Source organism: Plectropomus leopardus, chromosome 12 (assembly GCF_008729295.1).
Source record: "Plectropomus leopardus isolate mb chromosome 12, YSFRI_Pleo_2.0, whole genome shotgun sequence".
Classification (NCBI taxonomy): Eukaryota; Metazoa; Chordata; class Actinopteri; order Perciformes; family Serranidae; genus Plectropomus; species Plectropomus leopardus.
In genome coordinates, this window is record NC_056474.1 from 21,679,366 (window position 1) to 21,695,260 (window position 15,895).

At 39.6% G+C, this 15,895-nt stretch overlaps 1 protein-coding gene across 1 annotated transcript; it reads left to right on the plus strand.

Moving 5' to 3' along the window:
• The first annotated feature begins 7,330 nt into the window (after positions 1 to 7,330).
• On the plus strand, positions 7,331 to 13,103 carry LOC121951598 (angiopoietin-related protein 3-like). The gene is given in 8 exon segments (XM_042497982.1): positions 7,331 to 7,894; positions 8,309 to 8,419; positions 10,107 to 10,218; positions 10,586 to 10,699; positions 11,730 to 11,825; positions 12,069 to 12,341; positions 12,453 to 12,479; positions 12,482 to 13,103. Coding segments are annotated over 8 exon segments (1,431 nt in total). The 5' UTR covers positions 7,331 to 7,387; the 3' UTR covers positions 12,673 to 13,103.
• The last annotated feature ends 2,792 nt before the right edge of the window (positions 13,104 to 15,895 follow it).

Below are 15,895 nucleotides of genomic sequence, written 5' to 3' on the forward strand. Positions count from 1 at the left end.
CTTCTTACAGGACCTCCTGTCTGATGAGACTGACAAGTAGGACGCTAGACATACAGAACCACGGCCACTCCTTCAGACTGCAGCCAATCGGAGTTCAGAGGTGTCGCCGGCTGGGAAAGAACCCTTCTGGGACCATGGTGACAACATGTCAAAATATGGAGCATCTGGCATGAAGGAAGAGAAAGTATCAGAGTTACCTTACTGTGTACCGTCCATAATCCTCTCAGATAACATCAGTGACCATGCAGTGCTTGCAGACCTCCCTAGTTGAGAATGTGAAACTCTACCCAATGTTATGTGGTCTCTGTCCTCTATAATCAAGTAAACAGGGGGGCGGCAGAGGGCTTGGTGCCATCTATGGGGGTTAATTCTCTCAATGCATACCTCTCATTCTTCATGGATCCTCTTTCAACCCGCACCAAGCATCTTCCTTTAGGGCACCTCCACCATGCCAGGAAAAGCCTTTCCTCTGCACTTTATACAGGCAGTGAACAATAAGTAACAACTGTGTTGTCTGCTTGCCTGTCCTTTATCAGCGAAGTTGTTATGAAAAAGAGGAAACTGCTTTTGTCTCCATGCTTGCAGCGTGGTTCTGTGGATGGCAGTGTTGGACTAATGGTCTGTTAACCTCTTTGGTCCAGACTGATATCTCAAAACAAATTTGACTTGACTTGACTTGAAAAACTGCGATGGATTGTTGTGGAATGATATAAACATTCATGGTCCCCAGAGGATAAAGCCTTGTACTTGTCCTCAAGCTTTGCTCGGTCTGGCTCCAAGTCCATGTTATTTTTTGCCTTCTGCTTAGAAGTGGTGAATTTACAGCTCACAGCAACTAAATGCAGTACAGCCTCTGGCTTTTGTTTGATATCTAATGTCGGGAAAAGAAAGTTGTAGATTTCTAACCCATTGTCAACACAGGTAGCATGCTTAAGCTAAGAAAGCTGACTTGGCTTGTTTACTATATTAACTGAATGTAACTGTCACCCTAAAAAAAGAAACAAATAGTCAAATGTACACATTAAACAGCCAAAGCTTATACTAACATGGGTGTCCACCTGACTTTTTCTCCAGCGCCACTGTGGGGTTGACATTTTTGATTCTTAGTTAAATGTCTTGACTACTGTTGGATGGATTGTAGTAGAATTTGGCACATAAATTCATGATGCCCAGATGTCGAACCTTACTGATTTTGGTGATCCTCTGACTTTTTCTGTCCTGCCACCATGAAGCTGGCATTTGTCATTTGGGATGGATTGCCATGGACTAGATTGGTACAGAAATTAATGTCCCCTTTAGGATAAATTGTTATGACTTTGGTGATTCCCTAACTTTACATCTAGCACCATCATCAGGTCAAAAATGTAATTTGCTCAACACCTTGCAAAAGTGACAAAAACTGCAGTTCCTCTAATGGCCACTTGAGGACGTCTCCTAAAGCAAGTCAACCCCCCTAAACCCCCATGTTAAATTGATCAGCTTTACAGCAGAAATAAACATGTTTACATCCTGGTACAAAAAGCAGTTTTAGTCACTATATAATTTTTTTCACATTTATGAAAATTGATTTGGGGTGGAGTTTCATACAACTCACTCATTCAGATTTTCTTATGCTTCAAGTTATGCAAAATTAAGGGCAGGGCCATCTTGATTGACAGGCTGCTTGAGAGGCCTTACCACAGCTCCACCCCTTGTTTAAATATTTTTAAACATCATTTCTGGCTAAAAAAAAAAAAAAAAAAAGACAGACATGGCGATGGCTAAAAATCCCAAACTTGAGGCTTCAAAACCAATGCAAGACATCATGGTGGCTACGTCCCTTATTAATACAATCTATGGTACCGCCTCACAGAGCTGGTAGAATGGCTGCAGACCACTTCTCATTGCGTTTATTTTTTGCCTCCTGTTTACAGGACAGTTCTCTTTCTTTTCTATCCATCCATTTTTGTTGCATCTACATCTGGCTGAGTTTGTCTCCTCAGGCCAAGAGAAATATATTTCCCATCATGTATAGCCCTACGGTGAAAACTGTTTCACACAATCTCCAAATGGCAACATCCAACTTGAGCCTAACTTGGAATTAAAATAACTGGGCGATGTTGATGAGCAGTCTATGACATGATGAGGCAGGAGAGCTGCTCGAGGAGCTGCAACCACCGCCTTGTACCCTGCCATGGATGGAAAAGGAATTAGCAAGAATTAGCAGGAAATACTCCTTTTCCATTACCCAAGCAGACAACTGACTCCGAGAGGGATTGTGGTTTGACTCAGGGGAGGGAGAGAGAAAAAAACAGTCTTTATTGGACCAAAGGATTGCTGACGGACTGACCACATACTGCAGAAAACTTGGCCCTAAAGGCAAAAATCTTGGTCAAAGGCAGTTTCAGAGAAAGATTTAGAGTTGCATCATATTTGAGGGGACTTAATACAGAGTTTAAAGAAAATACTTAAAATATTACTTGAAAAATGAGTCATTAATTATTAACTTGTACAAATAGACGTTTAGGGCCCACATAGTGAAATACATGAGGCACAAGGCTTGCTGGCTGTAGGGTATTCATTTTCCTCCAATTTGACTGTTATTATACATAAACTGCCTCCTGGTGGAAAGTATAGCTGGAGGTAAGTTAAATACTGCCAGGAGGCAGGTCCTCTTTTTAGCAAAAATAATGCAGTGTTTTTTTGGGCTTTATTGAAGTGCTTACTGAAGGTTTATCTTGCTGAAATGATGCGGAACAATCAATCAGTGTCCATATGTTGTTGTTTATTTTTTCTTGTTTGTTTTACTATTACTCAAATATTTCTTTGAGGAGTTGGGCATTTAAAGGACACCTGAAATAACATAACACAAAGCAGATGTAAAAGTTTAAAGTAGTTCAGTCCACCTAAAGGTCTGTCGCAACCAACATCTTCCCCGGTTTGACATGCGTTATGTAATTGTGGCTTGTGGTGGGGGAGTTACAGGTTGTGCTGTAGATGCATTGGCCAACTGAAACAGTGAAAGTAGTCATGTAACAGTGACCTATGAATCAACAACGTCCTTTTGACCTGAGGGCCACAGATCCTTGACAATGGAAGTTATTTGAAATTGAATATGCATAAGTTGTTCAAGTAAGTAAAGCAGCTGGAATTCATTTGAATCTAGAGATGTCATGGATTTTTCAGTATAACACTTTAAGTTTACATTAAGACTGAGGTTATAGTTCGTAGAATGGTGAAGTTCAACAGTAGAATTGTAACAGACATTTGTGGAACATGCAAAGCAACAAAACTGAAGGTAGAAAGTAGTTTATTTTCTCTGTCAAATCAGCCAATAAGGGCCCTATCTGTCAACCTCTGAAAATCATCTACTGACTTACTTCTACTTACTTACTTTTTCCAAAAACTAACTCATGAATGTGACTGTATATGTTATTGTGTGTTCAAGTGTATTTTAAGTGTTGTTCACTGCTCAATATACAAGTGAATTTTAAAAGGTTGACATTTCATAATCAAATATATACTTATATTGGCTGTCATGTTTAAAAAATATCTATCCAAATCTCTTTTTGGAGTTAAACTTTGTTCAGTTCATCACAGTTAAAGAAGTCAAGAATCAATATGCCAGCTGCACAAAATCTATTTGGCTTTGGCTATTTGACAAAACAAGTAAACAGTCTGTGTTTGTATAGTTCATAGATGAATTGTAATGAAGCTACTATATTATACAAATATCTATGGCAAGAGCAGTAACAGCTATGGTTGCTGCATTTGTCTTTTTAGGCTGAGATGAACCTGCTGAAGAAAATTTCACTGAACGAAATTTCATTAAGTTCAGTGTTTAAAGAGAGTCACAGAGAGAGAGATGCATGTGCATCATCATCTGTTCTAAATGTCACTGTCATTATATTGTCATAATGGAAGGAGGAGGAAAAGCGCATCATGAAATGTTTCCATATTAGAAGCAAATGACTTACAGATCATTCCAGAGTGCACAAAGCAAACCAGGGCAGTTTGAATAGACAGAAAACAACCCTTCAGTGCTCTTATTTTACCCCTGAGCTAGAGAGAAAGCTTTGAAGTTCCTCTCCATTAGATCACTATGTACAGTTTTTGAGCCTGTTGTGTCTTGACCAAGCGGCTGAGAACCTAAGGCCATGCAGAAGTTCTGTAACTGCGATTTCTCAAATGGCCACTTGCGCCTGGTTCCAAAAGTGAGTCAATCCCCATATATCTCATGTTAAAAATGCTCAACTTTATGGCATAAACATGATCACAGTCTGGTACAAACACTGGTTTTAGTCTTACAAATGATCAACTCAACAGAATTGTCAGTGTATGAAAATGGAAATCAGAAGGGACCTAATACAGAGCCTAGATGGACTCCATACTGTATCTCTTAAGGACAGTAGGGACTTTCCTGATATCAGACAGAATTGTCAACTTGATAAACTCTGTTACCAAATTCGACTTTTCATTCACTCTAACCAATTTCTTTGGGGGAGGGGGATTCGCTTTTCTCTAACCAAGTCTCCAGAGACCCATTTGTGTGAATCTCAGGTGATTTTAAATCCACACTTATTCATAGCCATTGTCAGGGGTTTTGAGGAGTGGAGTTAAGCAAAACAAACTACAATGTTGGATGATATTGAGAAGACATGTCAATTTAGAACAGTCTTGAAAGCAGCATCAATCTTGTCTATAGCAGTCGCGATCGTTATTACTCCTCACTAGTTCCAGCATACAGTTTGACAACATCTTGACAGCAGTGGTAGATGACTGGCTAATTGATAATCCCCCACAGTGCTCACTGGATCCTTCTTTGTCTTAAACAAAAAAATGCAATTAATTAATTAATTAATGTATTTATTTATTTATACAATTTAAAACCATAGGCATAGTGCACATACCTTAACATTTCTGTGAATTTTCCAGTTTAGCCAGCTTGTCTAATTTTCAACTGTAGTCCCTGGGCAGACATTATGACAACTACAGAAAAACTCACACAATATATTGAAACAGGAACAACAGCATGTATGTACATGTATGTAACCATGCCAGAAATGTTTGGGTTTCTATGGATTTCTTTCCCTTAATGACACCTGTATGAGGGGAGAATAATTGTTTAAAAGTGATTTGACTATCAGCATCTTCTGGCTGGCTGCCTCTCAATGCAGTAACGAAATTAATAAACACAATAATTTTTAATCATGCTTCTAGGACTCTTCATATACGCAGCCATACATTTCATAAAGGGAGTTTATCACCAGGGGTTTGATGTTCTTCTCACATAGTTGCTCTTGCATTTATGTTTGCTTCACCTACGGAAGTACAATGTCCTATGATAAACCATGTAAATATGTATTCATGAGCTTAGTGTTCCACCTCTAACCCTTGTGTACGCAGATCACTATCCCTCTCCCCTTTCTTCATCCCCACACACGCCCCCTTGCACTCCCCATGGCCACTTTACTCTCACTATAGATTGTGGCCGCTCTGTGATTCATGAATGTGGGCCACTGTGCTCCCATACATTTTAACTTCCCTTAGTGTCCTGTTCTGATGTCAGGGTTGTGGACTGTGTTTACTGTGCACACACTGTTGGAGCTCATGCAGCCCTGCTCATGTATGGGTAGTTAACATTTAACAGAGGACAACGTGGGTCACCACTCTACATGGATAGGCAGCTCACCTCATTCACTCCCACTTATTGAGTGTGCATCACAATGCAGCTTGTTTTCCTGCACTGTGTGTGAATGTAGAGTAAAAATTAAAGGTGTTGTAACCTTTATGCAGGCCATGGTGCTTCATTTTTGGAAGGTAAAGCAATTATTTTATCAATAAGCTGCTACCTGTTGAAACAAATGGTTTTTTTTCCGCATTAGATTTACATTGCACACAATCTGTGTTGCTCAGTTTCATTTGTAAGCAACAGGTGTTTGTTTCGTACTGATATTGGATGCATCTCTGCTTGCACAACACCTGCCTTGCACTTACCCCCAACTCAATCAAATAAGTTAAGCTAAACATTGCAAAACCGTGAACTTGTAAGTCATATTTCTCAATCGGTCCTATATGTAAACCAGGTCATCTTCCTGTTTAAAAATAAACCAGCCAGGCAACAATAACAGAGAGCAGCCATGACCTCAGCACAAGTAACCACAGGTCAGTTGTAAACAGGGTGTCACACTGCTCTGACTGGATGTGCATATGTTTATTTTTTAACTGTGGCTGGGGTTTTTTGCTTTTTTTTTTTTTTTTTTTTTTGTTTGTTTGACAGTGAAGTCAACCCGATGGGTGTAAGTTACATATTCAGGTTAAATCGAGCAAAATTTAGAGGCTAACATATGTATTGAAGAAAAAACACCTTAATTCATAATAAATTTAACAACATGCAAATATGTTGTTAAATCACTTAATTTCTTCGAAGGTTGACTAAACATTTCAGTTGATGATGGTGATATCAAAACTAATTACTGAAATTTCAATGATCATCTCACCAAGAGGAAACTCAACCCAATATCTAGAATAAATATTGGCATTGTACGATTCTGCAAATCAGATAATAAACATTGTACATTATTGTGTAGCATATATATAGAAACTTTATATTTTTTTGTGTTCCAACAACACTGTGGTTAACTCATGGTTAAATTTATGCACAAAAATCACTTGGTAAGGGTTGAACAGTTTTGGTTTAAAATAATTTTGTAACTACAACCACCATTGCAAATGCCTCAATGTTTTGCTTAAAAACACCAAGTTCTGCTGCCACAAAAACCACAGCAAATTCCCTGATGTATGACTGAAAAATACCCGTTTTTGATGCCACAAATGTGTCTGGAAATGCTGCTGTGTCTTGCTAAAAAACACCCAGTTTTGTTGCCACAGCCACAGCTGGAAATGTCCAAATGTATGACTAAAAACATTAGTTTTGTCACCACAATCGCAAAAATGCTCCATTGTATGAGCAAAACTACACCTGCATATGGTGCGACGATTGCCGACAAATGCTGTGATGTCTAGCTAAAAAAAAAAAAAAGATGTTTGTTGGACCTGCGCAGTGGTCTGCACCATCTCCTTCAACTCTGGATGACAAAGTTGATCATATACATGGAATCTGGACTGCATTACTGTAGATTTGTTGATATAATATGTATGAAACATACAAATGTAACATATCTGTTGTTTTCAGAAACATACTATGCCAACACTTTCTTCTGCCGACTAGTCTTGGAAACTAAATGATCCATTCAGATATTGATCAGATGAACCGGTTAATCATTGACCTGATTCCAGACAGTGTATATAAAGTCCAGTCCTCATCAGGTCACAGTGGAGAGAGCTGGCTGCCAGTTGTTCTCCTAACATCACCGACACACAGCCGCAGAAACAGCTCAACAACAACATGAGAACTACACTAATTACTTTCGTGCTAGTCCTGGCTGCTGCCTGTGGCCCCACCTCCTGTGGCAAAGAGGAGCAGACAGTCCCCCAGCTCGAGGCCCCGGCTGAAACCCGCTCTCGCTTTGCTGCTCTGGATGATGTGCGTCTTCTAGCAAACGGCCTTCTACAGCTGGGTCAGAGCCTGCGGGAATTTGTGCAGAAGACAAAGGGACAGATAAACGATATCGTCCAGAAGCTCAACATCTTTGACCGCTCGTTCTACCAGCTCTCAGTGCTCGCCAGTGAAATTAAAGAGGAAGAGGAGGAGCTGAAGAAGACCACCGTGGTACTGAAGGCCAACAACGAAGAGATCAAGGGCCTGTCTATTGAGATCAACTCTAAAGTGGACAACATCCTGCAGGAGAAGAGTCGGCTGCAGAACAAGGTGGAAGGCCTGGAGGAGAAGCTGAGCAGCCTGTCACATGGCCTGGTGACGAGTGAACAAGTGGCAGAGGTCAACAGCCTCAAGGTGAGTCAACTCTTGTTTTTTTCTGTCATTGCTGAGGTGGAAATGCTTCTTAAAGATTTCTTAGATGCAACACTTAAAGTTTGACACATAAACCCCTGGGTTGAATGGCAACTTTTCTCTGGGCAGCCTTTTTTTTGCGTGTCGCCAGCTGGGCAGCGCCACCGGAAGTGAAGTAATTAGAACAGAAAAAAGAGACTTTTTTAAAGCCAACACAAATCATCTAAAAGTAGTTGGGGGACAAGATTTTTCACAAGGTGCCATTTTTTTTGCATTTTGAACACTTTATGATACTATTAAGTGAGAACTAGCATTCATATTTATCCTTAACCATGCTTTGTTTTACATATGTTCTTCCAATGTACAATATGTACATATTATGTTAGATATTAACAGCTAACTTTCTTTCCTGATCAGGAGGTGATCCGCAGCCAGGAGCAGAGCATCATAGAGCTGCTGAAGGCTGTGAGGGAGCAGAGTGACCAACTCAACCACCAGAGGGTTAAGATCAAGATACTGGAGGAAAAGGTAAATGTTAGGGACTGTAGGAAAATGCTAGGGGGTGAGGGTGTCAAAGAAATGGTGTGAGTTTTATACTTTCTTTTTCTGTTCATGGTGGGTGGCAGTTTTGTTTTTTTCACTTATTATTTCCTTTTGAGTTGTATTGGGGGAAAACATCAAATCGTTGCTTTACATTCATATTTAAAGATGCACCCTTTCAAGCTGTCTGAAAGAAATGCTACCAACACGCCGGTCACACAACTTAGGTGTCACGTAATTGATTTGACAGACGGAAGAGCATGTGATGTCATGCATGTCAAGCTGTAGCATCATCTGTTCTGCTCAAAGAGATCCTCCTTTATATGTCATTTATGAGCCATATTTATGTGTAATATTAGGCAGCAACCTCTAGTAACATTTTGAAAGGACCAGAGGAGGAAGTCAGGTGACGTAGTATAAAGACTTATAAAGACTTATAAAGTCTGTGTAGGGGGGATGTTGCGGTGGTTTGATGGGTCAAACTAACACTCACTTAGGAAACCTCTGTTTATGTCCTGTGCAAAACCAAAAGTCAGCTTTGACTTATTTGAAGGTAACAAACTTGACTTAATCATGTATGTTACAAAGGTTAACTTACATACATAAATTACATAAGTATGTAACTTAATTATATTAACCAAAAGTATGGTCTTTTCCTACATGTAATATAGCTTTTGTGGTGCCTAAACCTAACCAAACCTTTTCGTAATGAAAACTATGTAAACTTTGTGTTTAAATCTGCAGCCAGTACACAACGTTAAGTAGTAGTTACTGGATGTAACACCAGTTCTATGAGCATAAGTGCCTATCATTGGTTCTCTTCAACAGTCATATGTGTTGTTTTGGGAGTCACTGGCAAACAACCTATTCTGTCGTTTGGGACTTAAAATGTGTTGACAGATCTGGTGTCTGTTTCCAGTTTGCTTATTTAGAGGCTGCAAAAGCTCTCATAGAAAAAATACAGAGTAGGTGGAATATTCACTGTTATGTTATGAATATACATTATATGACATATATTATTTTATATTATTATAATATGTCAGTGGAGGGTGCTGCATTTTCCTGATTCAAGGACAAGATCCTAAGAGTATTAGTAAGTATTAATGATGCTCAGGTTGGGCTTGCTTTTTTTTATGAAATAAAATATGTTTCAGTTCCCAAAACACTTTCACACAGTCCCTTATTCAGCCAGAGTGTAGGGCCTCTTCCAATCAAATAAACTTCTACAAATAGTTTGTTGCAAAAGTATACATTTATCTGGAAATTTTACAGCATCATTTTGCCAGCTTTTTGAGTTATGAGCTGTCACCACTGTGGCATCACAGTTAATGCCCTGGTAGAAAGAAACTTTAATGGAGTTATGGTACCGTACTATGTAATTTAGACTTTAAATCTTTGGAGGGTGCAGACATAATGAAGGAGCTGTCCATATTTTTAATAATCTCAGTCAGTGCTTCAGTGTTATAATACATGAGCACTTTCTTCAGTCTTGACAGCTCAAACTTTATATTGTCACTGTAAAATATGTAAAAAATAAAAACCTTGGAAAATATCTACTTTTGCAGAATAACAATCCAAAATGTATTATGTGTGGAATTGCTATTTAATCTGCAGTATTTCTACACGGTCAGTATGAGTCTGCAAGCTAAACTCTTTTCCTTACTCTTTTCTCCAGTTTATGGCCAACACATTGCCCCAAGAGACCTTTGAGAAGATGCCTGAAATCTTTAACAGTGAAGCTCCAACACTCACCCCTTATCTGACCTCACCCACCACCGACATGATGAGTAAGATGGATACCAAAACATGAGGAAATGTTGATGTGTGATATTAAGATTTGGTATATTTTATTTGTCATGCAGTATATCTGCAAACCCAAAGTTTATATATCCAATCTTACTGTGTCAATGCTCACAATTTAGGAATATGCCTCAACAATTTACAGCAATTTTCTGCATTTTCATACCTGCCTGGTACATTCAGCTGTTACCGAGCAATCAATTATCCTGCACACATTCTTCCTGCTGATGCTGAACTGTTGACCGTCTGGTCAAAAGTGTACTTCCACCTCCCTGCCCCTGATTATAATTTTACAGCTAATTTTTATGCAGGACAGTTTGAAATATGACTTTTTTTGTGGTCATATTTAAATAGACCTGCCATCAGACTGCAGTGACCTGTTCAAAAGAGGGGAACGAGCCAGCGGTGTCTATGCCATCAGACCCACCGGAGCTGAGCCCTTCATGGCTTTTTGTGACATGAGCAAAGGTACTGTACCTTCACAAAAATTTAACTTTATTAAAGCACAGGAATAAACTCAAAAAAAATGTCAGCTGGTGTTTTGTTAAGAAAACTTCCTGCATGCCTCCACAGTAAACGAAGGTCCTCAAACCAAGTTCTCCAAACCAAATTCTCGATTAATTGAATTCATAGAGGTCTGCGTTTAACAACAGCAAACTACATCAAAACGTCTGCCCTCAAACACACGCAACTCATGCACTATAATCCAAGTCTCATTTTTTCAGTCGTATGCTCAGTGCTTCTCAAGCAGACTGTTTTTTCCAATAGTGAACTGAACTTAAAGTGAACCTCATTCATGCACTCTTCAAAGCCAGACTTCATCGACAAAACAGTAATTTCATCTCTGTACCCAGGAGACGCTGGTCCACCGCCCCCTCGATCAGTTAGTTTTATTGTGTTATTATGTGACTTTGGTATTTGAAAGGGTTAGTTTGGATTCACCAAAGTCACACAATACCACAGAAAAACTAACAGTAAAGGCAACTGTAAACCAGCAGCTCTCGTGTTCAGCGAGGTCAAATGAGCAAGGGCACAGGTAAGTTTACGTTCGGCCCCTTGTCGGTGAGAACAGTCTGTTTGGGAAGTAGCGAGCATATGATCAGATAAATGAGACTTGGAATATGCTGCACGAGTTGTGTGAGAGTTTGTAAATGGATGTTGTGACAATTTAGCTTTGCTGTTGTTAAACATGGAGCCCTTTTACTTTGATTCACCAATAATCTTCTCTGTTTTTGGTTGCTTCATTCACTTCCAGAATGTGAGACAAACCTTTGCTTTATACATTCAACAAAACATAGGATTAGTAATTGATTTAAAGTGGGGCCGATACCAATAAATGAAAATAGCAAACTGTAACACTGGATTACAGGCATGAATTACTGCAAATCCAGAGAAGAAATAGTGGAAAGAAAATAGTATTAAAAGTTAAATTATTGTTATAAAAATCATGAAGATTATGACTGTTAATCTTTTTTTTCCCTATTTTTATTATATGTAGATAATGGAGCAACAGTCATCCAGCGAAGGAGGGATGGTTCAGTGAATTTCGATCAAACCTGGGAGAAGTATGAAAGTGGGTTTGGAGATTTTAAAGGTGAGTGACGCTACTCTCTTTTTGAGACTAAACATAATTACCCTTTTAATGTTGGAAAATTCATCCTCAACTATGAAATTCTAAATACCTCAACGTATATCATGACATGTTTGCAATTTTGTAACCTCCGTAAGTAAAAGTTTATCTGCACCTCTGTATGTCAGTTTGTGTGTATGACTTCTTCAGGAAGGGTGCTTATGAAATCATGTCAGCTCTGAGCGCTCAATGACGTCTCTCTCACAGGGGAGTTTTGGCTGGGTCTCAGGAAGATCCGCTCTTTAGCCGCTCAGGGAAACTCTGTCCTTCACATCCAGCTAGAAGACTGGAAACAGGGCAGGCGCTTCGTCGAATACAGATTTCACCTTAATGGTCCTGAGAGCAACTACACCATTCACCTCACGCATCTGTCTGGAGATTTGCCGGACCCCATGAGCAACCACACAGGCATGATGTTCTCCACCAAGGACAGAGACAACGATAAGCACCAGGACTCCAACTGTGCACACAGCTACACAGGTACAGCAGGTGCACATGTAAGACACACGTTATCCTCATGCGACACAGAGAGAGGGATTAATGAATACTTGTTATCCAGCAGCAAAATGTGTAATTTGTGTCATCTTCCAGGTGGATGGTGGTTCAACGCCTGCGGAGACACAACCTGAATGGGAGATATTTCCACATGAGACCTAAAGGGCGCTCTGAGCGTAGGAGAGGGATTCAATGGAGGCTTGGCCAAAAGGCCTCTTATTGCCTGAAGCTCACACAGATGTCTGTACACCCTGTTGCTTCCCCCAGCACCAACTCCTCCACTTCTGCCTCCTCAGAGACAGGTGTCTTTCTGTGATCCAGCATTCTCCATAGAAAATGCTGCATTTATAAGTGGCCTCTAAATGAGAGCCTTGTACAGTTCCCACGTGAGCTCACCACACTGCAAATTAAGAAAATACATGCAGACAGCCACAACACAAGCAAATTTATAAAACATCTTTATAATATATGCGCAGCATTTTCAAAACAGTGCTGCAAGATGCTCACAGCACAATGGACACTTTTTGCAGGGGACGCTAAAAAGTGATGCACACAGCTGGGACACATTTGTCATTGCAATGGTTTGTGTTTTTGAAGCTATTAAAATTGGCTATCGTCACTGTGATCATATGGTCCAGATATTATAATGAGGCTAGTTATTGGCAGATATCTGCAATAATATCTGAGTCATGCCATTACAATATTGAAAGAAGCCAAAAAACGTAGATTCTACTGATGGATGGCTGACTAAAAATAAGTTCATAGTCCAGCAATTGCAACAATTGCTGCGTTTCCCACTGTGTGCCATGAAAAAAAGGTTTTTGTTGACTTGTGCACTTCTTGCCGTGAGATTTCTAAATGCTGCGCATGTGTTGTCAAGTTGGTATAAATGTTTCTTTATTTGATTTTTTTTTTATTTGCATGTGTTTTCTTAATTTTCAGTGTATTGAGCTCTGAGGGCAACTGCAGCCCTGGCAACGCCTCACGTGAGTAGCCATGGTTTAAGGGGCTTGTGCAGAGAGGAAGATGTTTCCTCAGAGTGTCAAGTTCCAGTAGATGAAGTCAAAGAGCACGCAAAATAAGTTCCTAGTGCTGTTGTGTGCTAAACTGAGAAAGCCAAAAGATTGTGAGCCAGGACAGCCAATAAAGTAATACAACACTTGTAGTGTAAAATCTAAAATATACTGAAATGCTGTTAGCATTCATTACATCTTCACTCACTGTATGTCAGAGGTCAAAGGTTATGGACAAGAAATTAAATCATACAGCCACTTGTGAGCAGGTTATATGTTGGGTCACATTGACTCTCAGTATACAGCAGTGGTTCGCAACATAGGAGGCAGGGCCCCTTGAAGGGGTCACGAGATGCATCAAAGGGCCGAAATTCATAGAAAGAGAAACCCCTGCAACACGTGTGCCGCAGCATGCCAGCAACAGAGCGAATTGCTAAACACTGTTTCAACACAGCTGGTTTATTTATTTTTCCCTACATGCGGCACCACGGCCCTCCAACAAGTCTAAAACTACATAGAACTGTATAAAAATGAGTGCAATCTGTTAAATAATCATTATCAATGAATATGTAATTGTTTTAGGTATCAGTGCGACTCAGCAGAGCAGAGCAGCAGAGCACTCAGCAGCAAGTGGTTGTTTTTCATTTCACAATAAAATAAACTCTCAAGTCAGTGCATCCTGTTGTTAAAACAATCAATTTAACTAATTCAGTAGCGGTTCTTACAGCATATGCTTCCAAATCCTGCATTAAAAAACAGCATTACGTGGCAAAACTCAGTACACAGTAAAGCTGGCAGAAACCACATGCTACAAAGATGATTGTGTAGCAGGTAAAAGAAAAACAACCTCGTGTTGTTGTTGGTGGGTTGTTTTCAAGCTCCATGTATTGCGATTGTTAAGAGTCGAAGAGAATAACAGGATACAAAAATCTATAAAACATAGTTATGCTGCAAACAGAACTTTGCTAAATTTTCTTTAAGTGGTTCATTTTCTTGTAAAAGACTTTGCAGATTTACCTTCTCTTTCATCTAATTATCATTCAAATGTTACAAGGGGGGCATCTAACAGTTATTTGAAACTCAATGAATTGAAGATTGTAAAAAAAAAAAATTAAAAAAAATACCATCAGTTTCCCAGAACCAATGTGAAGTCTTCAAATGTTTTTCTACGTCAGCCCTACAGTCCAAATCCCCCCAGAATCAGTTTACTCTCATAGAAGACTACGAAAGCCTGCAGTCATTCACCTTTGACAGGCAGGAGGTGGTGTATTGTTGGCATTATTGGTTAAGAAAATGATTTAAATAAATAATCCATCAACATAATGCTGCTGATTAGTCAATCGACTAATTGTGTCTATTCGCTTCAATGTCATCTGTGATGTGTGACACGACATCCGAAGGCATTGTTGTCGGGGTCATAAGGCTAAAAAATGTTTTGAACCACTGTCATATAATACAATCATCTTTACTTTACATACATACATATTTTTGATGCATTTGCTGTATTTTAATCATTTTAACAGATAAATGTATGATAGTGACTTCATACAATGCTGGTATTCATTCAGGTGTGGTTATCTGCAACTGTATATAAATAACTTATTTCTTGATGAATCCAAAACTGACCAAGCAAAACTTCTTCAATGTCCTGTTAGTCACTCTGGGCTGTAGATTGATTGTTGTCCTGACACTGATCCGGCACACAGTGCTCTTTCTGTGTCAACAGAGATTTGGCCCAGAGTAATGCCATCCTGGAAATAAATACCAAAGTCGTTTTAATGATTGACTAATGCATGTTTGTGCATGCTGCTATTACGGCATACTAAAACTACCTTTATGCTGCACTGCAAAGTTGTGACATCAAACTGTCCTGTAGTTGTTGGAGCCCTGAATAACCTCTAGAGGGCAGTGTTGCTCTGTCTCATTCAGAAACCTCCCTCGCTGATTTAATTTTTGCTGCAGGAATATTTAGATTTGATAAATAATGTTTGTTTTGTACACAGTTACTTTCTTCAAACCACATCTTTATTTAATATGTGCCTCTAATGAATCTCTAATTGCTTCTATTACTCCCTGTTGACACACTGAGGTTTAAGAAAGGGTAAATATACCCTCCTAAAATAGCACTAAGTGCATCTCCAATGGGAGATGTCATCCTTCTTTTTGCATATTATTACGCTGAGCACAGCTGCAGCCATCCACAGATGGACAAATAGCTCCCTTAACACCTCAGTACTTAGACCCAGGCACACCCAAACACACACACACACACACACACTTCTTTGTGACTGGGCCTGCAGCCTTGACAGTGATCTCCCTGCACATGTGTGAAGGAGCGTCTTCAGTTACTCCCTCTGCCTCTGCACACACATTAGTTTGAGAGGTTATTTTGGGCTTCAGAAGTACCACTGTAACCCCGTGCTTGCAGCAAAATAACAGGAGGAGTCAAGAATATACCCTCCCATTCTGCCCCCATGTATGCTTCCCCATGTCAACTGACGGGGGGGTTTCCCTCTAAGCAACAGG